The following is a 15,330-nucleotide window of genomic DNA, read 5'->3' as shown; positions in this document are numbered from 1 at the left end:
CCCCCGGGGGGTAGGGTGAGGCCACAATGGATGATCAAAGTTTTACATAGGAATATGTAGGAAAAAATCTTTAAAATCTTCTTGAGAACAGCAAAGTCATGATTGGTCATATTTATGTGGAAGCATCTTCAGGTAGTGTAGATTCAAGTTCAAATCATGACCCCTGGGGGTAGGGTGGGGCCACAATGGTCGATCAAAGTTTTACATACCATATTTGGCCGAGTATAATATGCATTGATGTAAAATACACACCCCCTTTTGAGTCTGAAAGAGGGGAAAAGAGGCAGTTCGGATGTATTATACGCAACAAAAAAATTTACCAAGGGGATGTTCTGAACTTTGAAAATTGCGGTAATTTGTTATGAAAATAGGCGCGAAGATTAAGTGTCAAAAATTTACAGGACAAACTTTTTTTTTCAAATACATTTATAATTTCTCTTAATCCTGAATTTCCATATCGAGGCAATCTGGAGAAAATTATTTTATTTACTCATTTATTTCAACAAAGCACAAGATAATGTTGTGTAAAGGTATTGACAGAGTTTATTTATTTATTTTTTTTGTAAGCATACGGTGATTTTGAAATAATACATCGCCAATTTCTTTGGTGAAATAGTTTTATCTCAACAGAGCATGAGATATTGTTAATTTTTAACAGTTGTCATATTTAATTTTGGTTCTAGGTAATCATGCTGAAAATTATGTTACAATACTGTAACAGGACACGAAATTGAAACATCAAAATATTTAGAAGACTACAGCTTTCCTCTTCTGAATCGTTGCGGATATCTTATTTTCTACAGAGCACGAATAAATAATAACACTTAAGTTTTAGCATACTTCATATTTCATTTGTCAACTCTCAATCATTTAAACAAGAGGCCGATAAGAATAAGATCAGGTAAAATACATTTAATGTGTTTAATTGTTTAATGTGTCTTAATCAACACACGCTCACACATGCGAAAGGCCATAAACCGACCCCCGATTTTTAACAAAGAAAATAATCAAAGCAATTAAAAAGACAGTAAATAATCAGTGCTCTAACTGTAAAAACATTGCTTTGGAGTTGGTAGACAAATAATTGCCTTGAGGGGTGTTGAGAGGTAATGATCAAGTGACCATCACACGTGTTCACAACATTGGATTGCATCCTAGTGGAGAGAATCCTAGGGGACAGACCATACACTCTTCTGAACAATGTCAACAGTCCAGTGTTTTCCAGCAAATCCACAAAAGAAATCATCAATGAGTACTTTCTCCTTTCACTGAGACGTATAGAGGGATGTTTATGTTGCAGTGAATTTTCACTAAGTTATTTAAAACTTAAAATAATTTTTTATTATATTGTATATATATTTCATTAAAAAAAATGCATATTACTTTGTCTGGCAGGTAAGGTACATATGCACTATGATTACAGAAGCACGTGGCAATGGAATGTGTGAACATCTAAAAATAACATCGGTAAGGGCGGCTTACACGGAAACAATAAACATACAGCTCAAATTAATTTTAACTTGCTTTTTCATGTCATTATAGTATCAAAAGACTATGAAAGTGACACTTTTAATAAGTGTATTTTCCAACCATAACTTTCTGAAGTTTAAAATATGGCGATAAACAAAAGAAATTGCATATGTCTCTAGGTAATGCTATGGTATGTTCGTATGGCAGCCATGTTTCACCTGAAAGAAAAACTTATCAAAATCCCATTGTGATGTAAAATACCCACTCCTTTCTCACAGAAATTTATTTTAGGAAAAAAGTGTGTATTATATTCTGCCAAATACTGTAGGAATATATAGGAAAAAATCTTTAAAAATCTTCTACTTGAGCACAGCAAAGCCATAATTGGTTATATTTATATGGAATTATCCTCAGGTTGTGTACCGTATATACTCGCCTATAAGTCGGTATTTTGGGAGTCAAATATTGGTCTAAAACTCTATGTCTGACTTATAGGCAAGTCATAAGGAGATTGGTATTTTTCTGGAGGCTGAAAGGTATTATCTTATTTGAATTTTCGATAATATATATAAGATAATTTATGTATTCTTAGATTTTATATATAAAGTACAAATATTTACATATTTTAAAAATTTTATTTGTATTTTAAATGAGAATCCCCCTTTTTATGGCGTCGGGCTTGCCCGATCATCATCTAGCGATTAGTCAGGTTTACGCGACCGCACGTGTCAGTGGATGCATCCGCAATAGAAAATAGCAACAGCTGTAAACCAATTTCTTTTAAAATGTTCACAATGAATAATAGCTTGAATATAAAATTAAATCAATTGTATCGTCAATTAATTCTACTACAAAACAACGATATTATGTATAATTTTTACGCAAGAAAAATGTTATGGTTGTTGCGGATGAATTTCTACTGAGAGGGTGCGTCGAATGACATGAATCACATTTTGAAGATTGTCGACCAAAAAATAGGTCACAGTAACCTATTTTTAGCTCTACTGGTCAGAGACCAGAAGAGCTTATGCGATAGTAATGCGTCCGGCGTCCGTCCGTCTGTCTGTCTGTCTGTCTGTCTGTCCGTCTGTCTGTCCGTCTGTCTGTAAACAATTTTTCAAAACGCTACTCCTCCTACAATTTTAGTTTGATTTCAGTATTACTTGGCACACAAGTAGACTACACTAAGATACATAGAATAGTGCATCGATTTTTGATTTCGATGAACGGTGTTGCCATGGTTACTAAAAATAGAATTTTCTGTGAAATTCCTTAAAAACGCTACTCCTTCTACAGTTTTTGTCTGATTTCAATATAACTTGGCACACAAGTAGACTACACTAAGATACATAGAATAGTGCATCGATTTTTGATTTCGATGAACGGTGTTGCCATGGTTACTAAAAATAGAATTTTCTGTGAAATTCCTTTAAAACGCTACTCCTTCTACAGTTTTGGTCTGATTTCAGTATAACTTGGCACACAAGTAGACTACACTAAGATACATGGAATAGTGCATCGGTTTTTGATTTCGATGAACGGTGTTGCCGTGGTTACTAAAAATAGAATTTTCTGTAAAATTCCTTAAAAACGCTACTCCTTCTACAGTTTTTGTCTGATTACAGTATAACTTGGTACACAAGTAGACTACACTAAGATACATAGAATAGTGCATCGGTTTTTGATTTTGATGAACGGTGTTGCCATGGTTACTAAAAATAGAATTTTATGTGAAATTCCTTTAAAACGCTACTCCTTCTACAGTTTTGGTCTGATTTCAATATAACTTGGCACACAAGTAGACTACACTAAGATACATAGAATAGTGCATCAGTTTTTGATTTCGATGAATGGTGTTGCCTTGGTTACTAAAAATAGAATTTTCTGTGAAATTCCTTAAAAACGCTACTCCTTCTACAGATTTTGTCTGATTTCAATATAACTTGGCACACAAGTAGACTACACTAAGATACATAGAATAGTGCATCGGTTTTTGATTTTGATGAACGGTGTTGCCATGGTTACTAAAAATAGAATTTTCTGTAAAATTCCTTAAAACGCTACTCCTTCTACAGTTTTTGTCTGATTTCAGTATAACTTGGTACACAAGTAGACTACACTAAGATACATAGAATAGTGCATCGGTTTTTGATTTCGATGAACGGTGTTGCCATGGTTACTAAAAATAGAATTTTCTGTGAAATTCCTTTAAAATGCTCCTCCTTCTACAGTTTTGGTCTGATTTCAATATAACTTGGCACACAAGTAGACTACACTAAGATACATAGAATAGTGCATCGGTTTTTGATTTCGGTGAACGGTGTTGCCATGGTTACTATAAATAGAATTCTCTGTGAAATTCCTTTAAAACACTACTCCTTCTACAGTTTTGGTCTGATTTCAAAATAAGTTGGCACACAAGTAGACTACACAAAGATACATAAAATAGTGCAATGGTTTTTGATAAGTACAAACCAGTAGAGCTACAGTCTCGACAGAGACTTCTGGTTGATATTTAGGGCCCCGCAAGGATTTGCGGGTGCCCTATAGTAATCACTCTGTCCGTCCGTCTGTCCGTCTGTCTGTCTGTCCGTCTGTCACTCTTCCGTCCACAAATTTTCTGTTTTTGTCTAATAACTTTTTTTATGGTTGCCCAATCAAGTTCAAATTTGGTATGGTAGTTCAGTAGGCAGAAATACATAGTTTGATGATAAGTTTGGTTCTCTATGTCTTCTGGTTTGGAGCTGGGGTGGTGGGGTAGATTCCTTAACTATGCATAAGAATGAACGGGCAACTTTTTTTGTGGTTGCCCAATCAAGTACAAATTTGGTACGGTAGTTCAGTAGGCAGAAATACATATTTTGATGCTAAGTTTGGTTCTCTATGTCCCATGGTTTGGAGCTGGGGTGGTGGGGTAGATTCCTTTACTTTATATAAGAATGCATTGGCAAAGAGAGATAACTGCTAAAGATATTCTCATTGTAAACTGAATGCTGCTAGGAGTCCCTTGGGATTAATTAGCTTTCCTCCTGAAGAAAATCCAGAGCATTATCTTTATCTGTCACATTGAGATTAATTACAACCTCTGTCTGCAAATGATGTTTGTTTTGAAGTTAAATCAATTTGGAATGCTATGAACACTCTGAAATGTGGATTTAAATATAAATTTTTAGCTCACCTGAGCCGAAGGCTCAAGTGAGCTTTTCTGATCACATTTTGTCCGGCGTCCGTCTGTCTGTCCGTCTGTCTGTCCGTCTGTCCGTCTGTCTGTAAACTTTTCACATTTTCGACTTCTTCTCAAGAACCGCTGGGTCAATTTCAACCAAACTTGCCACAAAGTATCCTTGGGTGAAGGGGATTCAAGTTTGTTCAAATGAAGGGCCACACCCTTATTCAAGGGGAGATAATTAGGAATTAATGAAAATTTGGTGGTATATTTTAAAAATCTTCTTCTCAAGAACCACTGTGCCAGGAAAGATGAATCTTATGGGGAAACATCCTCAGATAGTGTAGATTCAAGTTTGTTCAAATCATGACCCCCGGGGGTAGGGCGGAGCCAAAATGGCCGACCAAAGTTTTACATAGAAATATATAGGAAAATTCTTTAAAAATCTTCTTCTCAAGAATGACAAAGCCATTATTCATCATATTTATATGGAAGCATGCTCAGATAGTTTAGATTCAAGTTTGTTCAAATCATGACCCCTGGGGGTAGGGCGGGGCCAAAATGGCCGACCAAAGTTTTACATAGAAATATATAGGAAATTTTTTAAAAATCTTCTTCTCAAGAATGACAAAGCCATAATTCATCATATTTTATGGAAGCATGCTCAGGTAGTGTAGATTCAAGTTTGTTCAAATCATGACCCCCGGGGGTAGGGCGGGGCCAAAATGGCCGACCAAAGTTTTACATAGAAATATATAGGAAAATTCTTTAAAAATCTTCTTCTCAAGAATGACAAAGCCATAATTCATCATATTTATATGGAAGCATGCTCAGGTAGTGTAGATTCAAGTTTGTTCAAATCATGACCCCCGGGGGTAGAGCGGGGCCAAAATGGCCGACCAATGTTTTACATAGAAATATATAGGAAAATTCTTTAAAAATCTTCTTCTCAAGAATGACAAAGCCATAATTCATCATATTTATATGGAAGCATGCTCAGGTAGTGTAGATTCAAGTTTGTTCAAATCATGACCCCCGGGGGTAGGGCGGGGGCAAAATGGCCGACCAAGGTTTTACATAGAGATATATAGGAAAATTCTTTAAAAATCTTCTTCTCAAGAATGACAAAGCCATTATTCATCATATTTATATGGAAGCATGTTCAGGTTGTGTAGATTCAAGTTTGTTCAAATCATGACCCCCGGGGGTAGGACGGGGCCAAAATGGCTGACCAAAATTTTACATAGAAATATATAGGAAAATTCTTTAAAAATCTTCTTCTCAATCATTTTCTAAAAAATAGCAAATCCATGATTGGTCATGGGACTACTTTTGGATTTAAACTTTACAATAAAAAGCCATTTTATACTAGTCCTACCCTTGGTGCTCAGGTGAGCGATGTGGCCCATGGGCCTCTTGTTATTATTTATTTTTGTTTGATAGTTATGATTTCATTGAATTCTAAAAAAAAAAAAAGAAATAGATTAAAGAAGATTTTTTGATTTACTTTTTTTTCACTTTTTTCACTTTTTTTTTAAAGAATATTATTAATTTTTAATGTAGTTGTATAAAAACCCCATTCTATCATTAATACTGAAAAAGTTCTTATTGTAAATTTAGAAGAAAATCATGAGAGAGGTGCAATTAATCCCTTGGGATTAATTATCTAGCCTGCTGCAGAAAATTTAGTAGGCTTTTCTTTATCTGTCACTTTAAGATTAATGAAAACCTTTGTCTGCAACTGCTGTTTGTTTGAAGTTAAGGTCAAGCCTTCATGATATTTGCATTCATTGAAGGCTGGCATTTTATATAACACAAGCTTCATAATTGTTTAAATATACATTCAATGTTAAGTTGTTCTTTACTGCCTAACGTAAATACAAGGATATTATTTTCAGGTTTTTGAATATTCAGGAATTAATTATCTTGAAATTTTTTAAGTATACAGTTGCTGTTGCTTATTCTTCGTACATTTATTAATCATTCTGTAAGCTGCACCCTTTTAATTCTACCCCATGGCGGGGCCCTTGCTGACTGGTCAGTTTTCTAGTTTATGGCTAGATTTAAGTATCTCAGGTACTTATTGGCTTAGAATCATCAAACTTTGTCTGTAGATGCATCTTGGATTTTGGAGAACGTCAACCAAAAAGTTGGTCACCATGACCTTCTTTCGACATTTTACAGCTATATTTAGGTATTTTGGGTACCTATTGGCTTAGAAGCATCAAACTTTGTCAATTGAAGCATCTTGGGTTTTTGGAGAATGATGATGGAAAAGTAGGTCACGGTGACCTACTTGTGACATTTTATGGCTATATTTAGGTATTCTCAGGTACTTATTGGCTTAGCATTATCAAACTTTGTCAGTTGATGCATGTTGGGTTTTTGGAGAATAATGACCATCAAGTAGGTCACTGTGGGTCTCAAGTACTTTTTACTTTTCAATCTTTGTCTATTAATGCATCTTATGTCCTCAGAAAATTTCACTCAAAAAGTAGGTCAGCATGACCCTCTTAAAGTATTTTATAGTTACATTGAAATATATTCAGTCCTAACTGGCTAAGAATCATCCATCTTTGTCAGTTGATGTATCTTGGGTTTTAGGATAGATTGTTTAATTTATCAGAAGAGTGATTCAGGACCCTTGGGCTTCTTGTATAAGTCTGAATTATGTTGTAATTATTTGTAATGTCTTGGAAGAAACTAATAAAACATACTATGAAAGGAATAATGTATATCGTAAGTGATATTAAACTGCTTAAGTTTTGTCAAAATGAATCAATGTAAAAAGTATCAATATGCAAAAAGCTTCTAGCCAAAAACTTTTGTTGCCTGTGCACACATAATTTGTAGTACAATGTAAGTGTTCAATTTTCCAATCAAAGCCCCGAAAAAACATATTTGTATATTTTCAGGATAAAACCATGCCTATTCAGTCCCCAACAATAAAAACATGGGAAATTTATCTGTTATTTATTTTTTTTTTTAATTTCATATGTGAATTTTGTTGAGTCGCGATATATATGCAAGCCAACAACATATTGATTTATTATCATAGTGAAATGCATTATACAGTAATAAAGTTATACAAATGATGGCCTATCGGTTTAGCTTATATATGACACTGTAATTAAAGAGATGATAATAAACTGTTACACATTTACATGAAATACATTTAGCTCACCTCAATGAAGTTGGGGGAGCTTATGTAATACCCTTGGCGTTGGTGTCAGTGGCGGCATCGGCGTCCCAGGTTAAGGTTAAGTTTTTTGGAGCAGTTTTCTTTTTAAGTACTTCTATGTCCTGTATTTCTCAGACATGTATGTAAGATACTTCTAGTGTATTTCATTGTACCAGTCAAAGTCTCAGATGCTGCAATTTCAGCAAAGGAATGACCAGGTTTAAGTGTTTGGAGCAGGTTAACTTTTTTGGTGCAGTTTTTGTTGTATGTCTCATTTCCAAGGAACTGTAAGCCCTATGTTGACCAAACTTGCAAGGATGATACATCTAAGGATGCACATTACCAGGCTTGCTTCGGATGCTGAATCTGACCTACATTTTTTGGTTGAGTGAACAGGTTAATGTTTTTGGTGCAGGTCTAATTTGCAAGTAACTATAAGCCCTATGTTTACCAAACTTACATGGATGATACATCTAAGGAAGTACACTACCAGACTTGCTTCGGATGCTGAATCTGACCAACATTTTCTGGTTGAGTGAACAGGTTAATGTTTTTGGTGCAGGTCTCATTTCCATGTAACTATAATCCCTATGTTGACCAAACTTGCATGGATGATACATCTAAGGATGCACATTACCAGTCTTGCTTTGGATGCTGAATCTGACCTTCATTTTCCGGTTGAGTGAACAGGTTCAAGTTTTTGGTGGAGGTTTCATTTCCAAGATGCTATGAGCCCTGTAATGACCAAATTTGCATGGATGGTACATCTTAGGATGCATACTACCAAACTTGCTTCAGATGCTGAATCTGACCTACATTTTCCGGATGAGTGAACATGCTAAAAGTTTTTGGTGCAGGTTAAGTTACAATGAGCCTTATAATGACTTAACTTGCATGGATGATGCATCTTAGGATACATACTACCAGACTTGCTTTGGATGCTGAATCTGATCTACATTTTTTCTGGATGAGTGAAGAGGTTAAATTTTTATGCAGGTTTCATTCCTAAGTAACTATTAGCCCTATGTTGTGCAAACTTGCATGGATGATACATCTTAGGATGCACACTAATGGACTTGCTCCAGATGCTGAATTCGACATACATTTTCAAGATAATGGACCAGGTAAAAGTTATGGATGCAGGTCTATTACCAAGAAACTATAAGGCTTATATAAATCAAACTTGACCAAATGATGCATCAAGGGATGAGAACTCTCAAACTTGCTTCAGATGCTGGATTTTAATCACATTTTCGTGATGAAGAACTAGTTTAAAGTTTTTATATAGGTTTATTTCAAAGTATCAGATCAAAATTGCATAAATTTTGCATTTTTGGATGTACACTTTTTGTTGGGTAATTGTGTGACTTTTCCATACTTAAAGACAACATTTGTTGAGGTGATCAGTGTAAGCTGAATTAAAATTTTGCCATTGAAAATTTGATGAAGAAGAAAAAAACAGATGTTTGGGAGTTATAGGGCGATATACTGGCTTGCAACTGGTATTAAAAGAACATTGCTGGTACACCCCCCCCCCCCCCTCCTTCATCAGTAGCCAGGATTTTTGGCATACGGTTTTGATAAAACTTGGGTTTTTTCCTCTAGTTCTGATTTGGATTCGGTACACTCGGTCGACCAATCAGCAATCGTTTTTTGTAAATGACGTTATTTGCGTTCAGGATACTTCCTGACTCTTTAATCTCGGGAATGAAAAACAACGATCCGTAAGATAACATGCAATTCTATGAATAGCTATGGTGTCAACCAGTATCTTCTAAATATGTGATTTTAAGAATCTATATTGAAGCCTCAGATTTGTAATATAAATAATAAATAATTGTAACTTAATTATTGCTTCTTAATTATTCTTGAAAAAAAAACTTTGATTTAATTTTTTTAACACGTGTCTTCATTTCTGTCGATGACACAGTTTGTGCATACCTGATAGATTAGAGATCACGTGATGAAAACAATCCTGTCTTTTGACTTCACCGTATGCCAAGGGTTCATGAGGAGAGTAGCGTATCAGAAACCCTTGGCTAGCGAAGATGGACAGATAAAGGGATATAAACATGTACAAAAAGGTGTTGACACCTGTGTTGGTTTAATTACCCAAGGGGCATGATTAACAGAATGTGCTGTAATGGGGGTATTATCGTGCTACACATCATTGAGCATACAAAGCTGTGAAATTTTTGACTATTTAAACCATCGACATATATAACGATGGTTATAAAAAAAAAGTGTTGGCCTAATGAAATTGAACTTGGATGTTCACTGATGGCACAATACTGTATATAAAAGAAAAAAATTCTGCTGATGTATAACAGACACATTGACTTGAGCAAGCACTGTGCCCTTTGGTCTTTCATTATTGAATTTAACTAAAACTAATTTTTTTTCATTGTTGAACTATTTGCATTGTAGGTATCCATAGCTGGTGAGCCAACAGGAGTTGAAATTGCAAGAGCACGTATCAGGGTAATGCGATTTTATTGTTAGTAGCTAGTGTATTGATTATGCAATGCATATATATCAAAGATGAACCAACCTTAAAAGCAGGGATTATATTGCCAGTTGAATTATTGTTTTAAAAAACAGAAAAACTGTAGTACTAATTACTATTTGATTTGGCTGACTGGGTCATGGCCACGTAGTCCAATCCTGGGTCATGGCCATGTAGTCCAATCCTCAGACAGGAAGGATAACTTTTAAATTTATGATTAAATTCTCAAAAATATATAATTTTTCCTAAGAATTTGTCATTTAAGAATAGGTATTTAACAAGATTCCTCACAAAAAATTAGGGTACCTTACCAGACGTTTGGACAAGATACTACAGGGTCATATTTCTTATATAACCCTTATGGGTAATATTCTGAATGGCGTATATCACCATTTTTGGTGTACTATATATTTAAAAACATTTTGAAAACAATGTAGAAATCAGAAGAGAATGACAAATATGAACATTTTTTTAATATAAAATCAAGAGATACAAAACATCAATTTGAGGAATGTGTCATCTGATCTTAAGGTTCTTTGAAGTTCTCAGAAAGGTCTTATAGAAAGTCTAAATTTTTATCCCATGAAAGTGTTTTAAAATTACATATTGAAAGAAAATGAGTATTTTTAAAATTTAATCATAAATACCAATCTCTATTAATATGGTATGAAATCATACATGCAAACTCTACCAATTTCAGCGGGAGTCTACCGCTTTTTCAATCCATCTCCCGCCTACCGCTTTTATTTGTAAATCTACCGCTTTTCTACAAAAGTATTTTTTGGTTTGCTTGTGTATCCATTTTGGAGCCACTGGTCATGAAATCTCCTTAGGTATCAACTGTTTTACCCACCATAATTCTTCAAACTTCATCTTTAAAGTTTATATATAGGGAAATTTAGTAAATTTCAAATAAATTTTCAGGAAAGGTGAATAAAAACACCTATTATGCATTTTCAAATTAAAATTTGATCAACAAACACATTTAGAATTAAATTCATAGGTATCCTTGCTTTTGAAGAAATTGCATAATTTTAATACATATAAAATATTTTAAATCCAGATCTAAAACTAGTTCCTATCTTTCTTTGAATAAACTGGATTTCACGCGATAACGGAAAACAAAAGTATAGAGATGCAAGATAACTCATGCTTCATGGCTTTGTCAATCGAGTGATTTCTATTGACTTTATAGATAAAATTGTGAGCACCTGTTCTTTTACAGACAATGTCAAACGTTTTCATCCAATTCTAGACCTTCTTCCTTTTCTTGGCATTGATCATAGGCGCTTGGGTCAAGGATACTGTATTTTTTCTGTATAATGTATTGTCGAAGAAATTAGAACTATACTCGTTAACAATTTTTTTCAGTGGGCAGTGTTAATTTTTAGTTTTTTGTAAACCTGTCTGCTTCATATACACTGGAATGTCATGGAAATTCGATTTTATGCACGCTTTAAAAATGACATATCCCACTGTATACTAAAAAGAAACAAGGTTTGCAACTTCATTTGCCCCTTTCCATGCCCCAGACTCGATTTTTTCCTTTTAAAAGTTATATGCGCCGCTTACCAGCTAAATTACGCATCCCCATCTCTGCAAATAATTCTTATACAATGATAAAAATCCTCAGGTATAAACTTTTCATTTAAGTTATATTTTTAAATAATTATTTTTGGCATTTTTCGCTCGTTTAATTCTTGTAATCACGGAAGTCCCCAGAATTACAACGTCCAAAACCCAAAATGGGTGGACAGAAAATTATTTGACAGCTCTAAAAATCACAGGGATCAGAGTATTTGCCAATTTAAACTGTCTAAAACTTCTTACCTAATCACTGACAATATGATATTATTAACCTGTATCATTTATCAAATGAAATTAAACTTTAATATATAGACGGAAAGAGGGGGGGGGGGGATGAGTCTCGTCCACTTGTTCAAAAGTGTTCATTAATCAAAATCAATCATTGCGTGAAAACTTAAACGAGCAAAAAAAATTAAATGAAGAAATTAAAAAAAACAAAAACAAAAGAAAGAAAAGAAATAAAGAAAAGCTGTTTAAACTTAAAACTGTATTTCATGAGAAAGGTGTGGGAAGTTCAATAAATATTCAATGGGCATAAACTCTCTCTCTCTCTCTCTCTCTCCCTGAAAGATAAAATAACCATTTGGCACCAAAATGTAAAACGTGTGAAGGGTAGAAGGTGATGGGGATAACTTTCGTCATGATGAGAGAAATATACTGAGGTAGGGAACAATGTAGATGCCAACTTGAATCAAAACCCCCTCCTTTCCATACGTAAAGGATTTTTTATTAAGCAACGAATTCTGGCGTTACTGATATGTGTTTTGAGCTGCATATTCAAAACTAGATTTTTATTTTTTTTTTATTATTTGATTTATAATGAGTTTCAACTGGTAAATATATTCTGGCTGCAGGCATATACACACCTTTCGCATCTTTCAGATCAAGTCACCTGTAGTTATAGTAAAGAAAAACATGCAGTTGTTGTACAAATAAACTAGCTGAAATGTTTAATATATTCTTAAATTTATCTAATAATGTTTCGCCTGAAATACAAGTGTTTTAGATAAGGTATTACCCCCCCCCCCTTCCGTCTATATATTAAAGTTTAATTTCCTTTGATAAATGATACAGGTTAATAATATCATATTGTCATTGATTAGGTAAGAAGTTTTAGACAGTTTAAATCTGCAAATACTCTGATCCCTGCGATTTTTAGAGCTGTCAAATAATTTTCTGTTCGCCCGTTTTGGGTTTTGAACATTGTAATTCCGTGGACTTCTGTGATTACAAGAATTAAACGAGCATATTGTCATTGATTAGGTAAGAAGTTTTAGACAGTTTAAATTGGCAAATACTCTGATCCCTGCGATTACTACTTACTACTTATGATTTTCGTATCGAAATTCAGAATTCAGAATAAAGATTTATATAAGAAAAAAAGAAAACAAAAAAATAACAAGTCTTTTATTCCCTTTGAGTTATTATTTTTTTTAATTATTTTTAAAAAAAATTTTATTTATTTTTTTTTTTTGTTTACTGATATTTCTCTTCTGAAGTAAATGTTTAAACGAGAGATCTACAATTTTAAAGATAAGAAACAATGTACATTTCTAATTACTAAGAATAGAAAAAAAAAGCAGGAATAGTTATATTTTTATACGCCCGTCTTAAGACGGGACGTATTATGTTATAGGTTTCTTGTCCGTCCGTCTGTCTGTCTGTCTGTTAGCTTTTTCGTTTCCGGCTCATAACTTTAATACTATTAGGCCTAGGATTATCAAACTTTGTCATCTGATGCATCTTGGGTAGAAGGTGTGTCGTGCACAAAAAGTAGGTCTCTCTGACCTTTTATTAAAAAGTTATAGCCAAATATGGAAAAATCCTTTCCGGCCCATAACTAGAAAACTGTAAGACTTACAATCATCAAAATTGGCCAGTTTATGCATCTTAGGTAGAAGGTGTGTCGCGACCTATTTCAAGGTCACTGTGACCTTTAATTTAAGTGAAATTTAAAAAAAAAAATGTGTCTTTTTACTATTCATTTAAGCATCCCAAATAATGTAAGAGTATTGCACTGTCCTTATTAAAAAAGTGTTAAATCAAGAAAATACTTATTTTTTAGCTCTACTGGTCAGAGACCAGAAGAGCTTATGCGATAGTACAATTTTAGTTTGATTTCAGTATCTTGGCTCACAAGTAGACTACACTAAGATACATAGAATAGTGCATCGGTTTTTGATTTCCGTGTTGCCATGGTTAAACAATTTTTCAAAACGCTACTCCTCCTACAATTTTAGTTTGATTTCAGTATAACTTGGCTCACAAGTAGACTACACTAAGATACATAGAATAGTGCATCGGTTTTTGATTTCGATGAACGGTGTTGCCATGGTTACTAGAAATAGAATTTTCTGTGAAATTCCTTAAAAACGCTACTCCTTCTACAGTTTTTGTCTGATTTCAATATAACTTGGCACACAAGTAGACTACACTTAGATACATAGAATAGTTCATCGATTTTTGATTTCGATGAACGGTGTTGCCATGGTTACTAAAAATAGAATTTTCTGTGAAATTCCTTTAAAACGCTACTCCTTCTACAGTTTTTGTCTGATTTCAATATAACTTGGCACACAAGTAGACTACACTAAGATACATAGAATAGTGCATCGGTTTTTGATTTCGATGAACGGTGTTGCCATGGTTACTAAAAATAGAATTTTCTGTAAAATTCCTTAAAAACGCTACTCCTTCTACAGTTTTTGTCTGATTTCAGTATAACTTGGTACACAAGTAGACTACACTAAGATACATAGAATAGTGCATTGGTTTTTGATTTCGATGAACGGTGTTGCCATGGTTACTAAAAAAAGAATTTTCTTTGAAATTCCTTAAAAACGCTACTCCTTCTACAGTTTTTGTCTGATTTCAGTATAACTTGGTACACAAGTAGACTACACTTAGATACATAGAATAGTGCATCGGTTTTTGATTTCGATGAAAGATGTTGCCATGGTTACTAAAAATAGAATTTTCTGTGAAATTCCTTTAAAATGCTACTCCTTCTACAGTTTTTGTCTGATTTCAATATAACTTGGCACACAAGTAGACTACACTAAGATACATAGAATAGTGCATTGGTTTTTGATTTCGATGAATGGTGTTGCCATGGTTACTAAAAATAGAATTTTCTGTGAAATTCCTTAAAAACGCTACTCCTTCTACAGTTTTTGTCTGATTTCAATATAACTTGGCAGACAAGTAGACTACACTAAGATACATAGAATAGTGCATCGGTTTTTGATTTCGATAAATGCTGTTGCCATGGTTACTAAAAATAGAATTTTCTGTAAAATTCCTTAAAAACGCTACTCCTTCTACAGTTTTTGTCTGATTTCAGTATAACTTGGCACACAAGTAGACTACACTAAGATACATAGAATAGTGCATCGTTTTTTGATTTAGATGAACGGTGTT

The 15,330-nt window shown here is 33.9% G+C and overlaps 1 protein-coding gene across 1 annotated transcript in view; it reads left to right on the top strand.

Moving 5' to 3' along the window:
- Nucleotides 1-15,330, top strand: part of LOC134232130 (protein bicaudal C homolog 1-like) — a 262,980-nt gene that overhangs the window by 66,052 nt on the left and 181,598 nt on the right. The window contains exon 7 of the mRNA XM_062714082.1: nt 10,245-10,298. Within this exon, the coding sequence (XP_062570066.1) occupies nt 10,245-10,298 (54 nt within the window). The remainder of the gene's footprint in view (nt 1-10,244; nt 10,299-15,330) is intronic.

The sequence above is a fragment of the Saccostrea cucullata genome, unplaced genomic scaffold (assembly GCF_032062105.1).
Source record: "Saccostrea cucullata isolate Sc308-1 unplaced genomic scaffold, CSIRO_AGI_Scuc_v1 ctg492, whole genome shotgun sequence".
In the NCBI taxonomy this organism is placed as follows: domain Eukaryota; kingdom Metazoa; phylum Mollusca; class Bivalvia; order Ostreida; family Ostreidae; genus Saccostrea; species Saccostrea cuccullata.
The sequence above is the reverse complement of the archived record's forward strand: the minus strand, read 5'-3'. Positions and strand labels throughout refer to the sequence as shown.